We start from the raw sequence: 1,811 nt of genomic DNA, 5'->3' as shown, positions 1-1,811 counted from the left end.
GCTTCTTGGGCCGGGCCATCTTGGCCATGATGGTGCCGATCATGAAGGAGTCGATGACGCAGCCCACGATGGACTGGACCACCACGGCGATGACCGCCAGCGGGCACTCCTCCGTCACGCACCGGAACCCGTAGCCGATGGTCGTCTGCGTCTCCACCGAGAACAGGAAGGCCCCCAGGAAGCCGTTCTCACCCCATGAAGGCCTTTCAAATGACACACCTGGAAATGAGTGAAAAGGAACATTCTCTAGAGATAACATCTTTTTTAAATATCAAGACAAATGTTTATTTAGTTATATAGTTATTTTTAGAGAGAGGAAGGGAGCAAGAGAAACATCGAGTTTTGGCCCTGACCGGGGATCAAACCACAACCTTGGCCTATCAGGATGACGCTCTAACTAACCGAGCTACCCAGCCAAGGGGACAAATGTTTAAAATGAAAGAGTGGGAGAAGGCAATGCACCAGAAGAGGAGGCCGAAGAAGAGCCAGGAGACGAGGAAGGCCGCGGAGAAGATCATGAGCATGTAGCGCCAGCGCGTGTCCACGCAGGTGGTGAAGATGTCCGCCATGTAGCGCTGCGACTTGTTGCTCAGGTTGGCGAAGTAGACGTTGCACTGGCCGTTCTTCTTGACGAAGCGGTAAAATATTTTCATCTTTAAACTTTTAATGCAGGAAAATGCAAGAAAATTGAAAATATTTTCATATTTAAACTTTCATCACATGCTTTAAATATCAAAACACATTTTGTGAGAAAATTTATAAATAGAAATTTAATATATGGCCGCAGAGGGTGGGGTGGGGGGAACCCCGGCTCCGACAGCAAGGCACCCACCCAGAGACACTCAGAAGGGAAGCGCCTGGCCTGGCCCGAGACCCCCTCCGCCCCGGCCAGCAGCATGTGCCAGGGAAGGTGGCTCTGACGAAGGGAGGGGTGTCTAGCCAGTGCCTCACGGCCAGCCCAGCTCCAGGACTGGGTCTCTGCCAGGCCAGAAGCTGAGGCCACCAGGATCCAGGGCCTAGTCCAGCCCTCCCGCTGCCCCCTCCAGCCCCGTGCCCACTGCTCCGAGCCCGAGCCTCCTGATGCCCAGCCTGCCACCAGCTGCCCTGAGCAGAGGGAGCTGCAAGGGCTCCGGCCCCAGCTTGCCTCCCTGAATCCACCCTCTGCCTCTTGGGTCTTTCGGGTCAGGAGGGTCTCCTCTGCTGTCCAATACGACAGCCACTGGCCACCTGTGGCTCTTCACGTTCACTGAACATTAAGTAAAAATTTAACTCGGTCCCACAGCTGCATTAGCACATTTCACCGTCCATGCTCGTGGCTACTGGTGGCCACACCGGGCAGCTGACACAGGACACGCCCTCCACTGCAGGAAGCCCCCGCGGAGAATGCGGGGACCTGCGGCCCCACCTCGGTTCCTGTCCTGTCCCCAGACTGTGGGGAGCAGTTGGGGGGGAGACCCAATGGTGGGCGAGACAGGAAGGGGGGACCCTGAGCGCGGCTCCTGTGGGGGCATCGCCATTCCCATGTCACAGGAAAGGGAAGAGGGGCTCAGAGAGGGCAAGTGACCCGCCCACGGCCACACAGCTGGTAAGTGGCCCAAACCCAGGTGTGTCTACCCCTTCTGTCTCCACCTGCTGTCAACTTCAATGAGGTCGCCGTGTGGAGACTCAGAGAGGGGAAGGCCTCACACCCACTGGCCCCCGTGTCACCTGCGGGTGACGCATCTCACCTCCCTCGGCCCCACTTCCTCCGTTTGCAAAGTGGGGATCCGCGCCCCCCTCACGGGGCCGAGGAGCGGTAGGTGCTCCCTGGC

At 57.6% G+C, this 1,811-nt stretch overlaps 1 protein-coding gene across 1 annotated transcript in view; it reads right to left on the bottom strand.

Moving 5' to 3' along the window:
• The window catches only part of KCNJ4 (potassium voltage-gated channel subfamily J member 4), a 2,349-nt gene extending 1,696 nt beyond the window's left edge, over positions 1–653 (bottom strand). The window contains exons 1-2 of the mRNA XM_006757439.2: positions 425–653; positions 3–219 (exon numbers count right to left, since the gene is read on the bottom strand). Of these exons, the coding sequence (XP_006757502.1) occupies positions 3–219; positions 425–653 (446 nt within the window). The remainder of the gene's footprint in view (positions 1–2; positions 220–424) is intronic.
• Positions 654–1,811: the final 1,158 nt, after the last annotated feature.

This window comes from Myotis davidii, unplaced genomic scaffold (genome assembly GCF_000327345.1).
Source record: "Myotis davidii unplaced genomic scaffold, ASM32734v1 scaffold514, whole genome shotgun sequence".
NCBI lineage: Eukaryota > Metazoa > Chordata > Mammalia > Chiroptera > Vespertilionidae > Myotis > Myotis davidii.
This window is presented reverse-complemented; position numbering and strand designations above follow the sequence as displayed.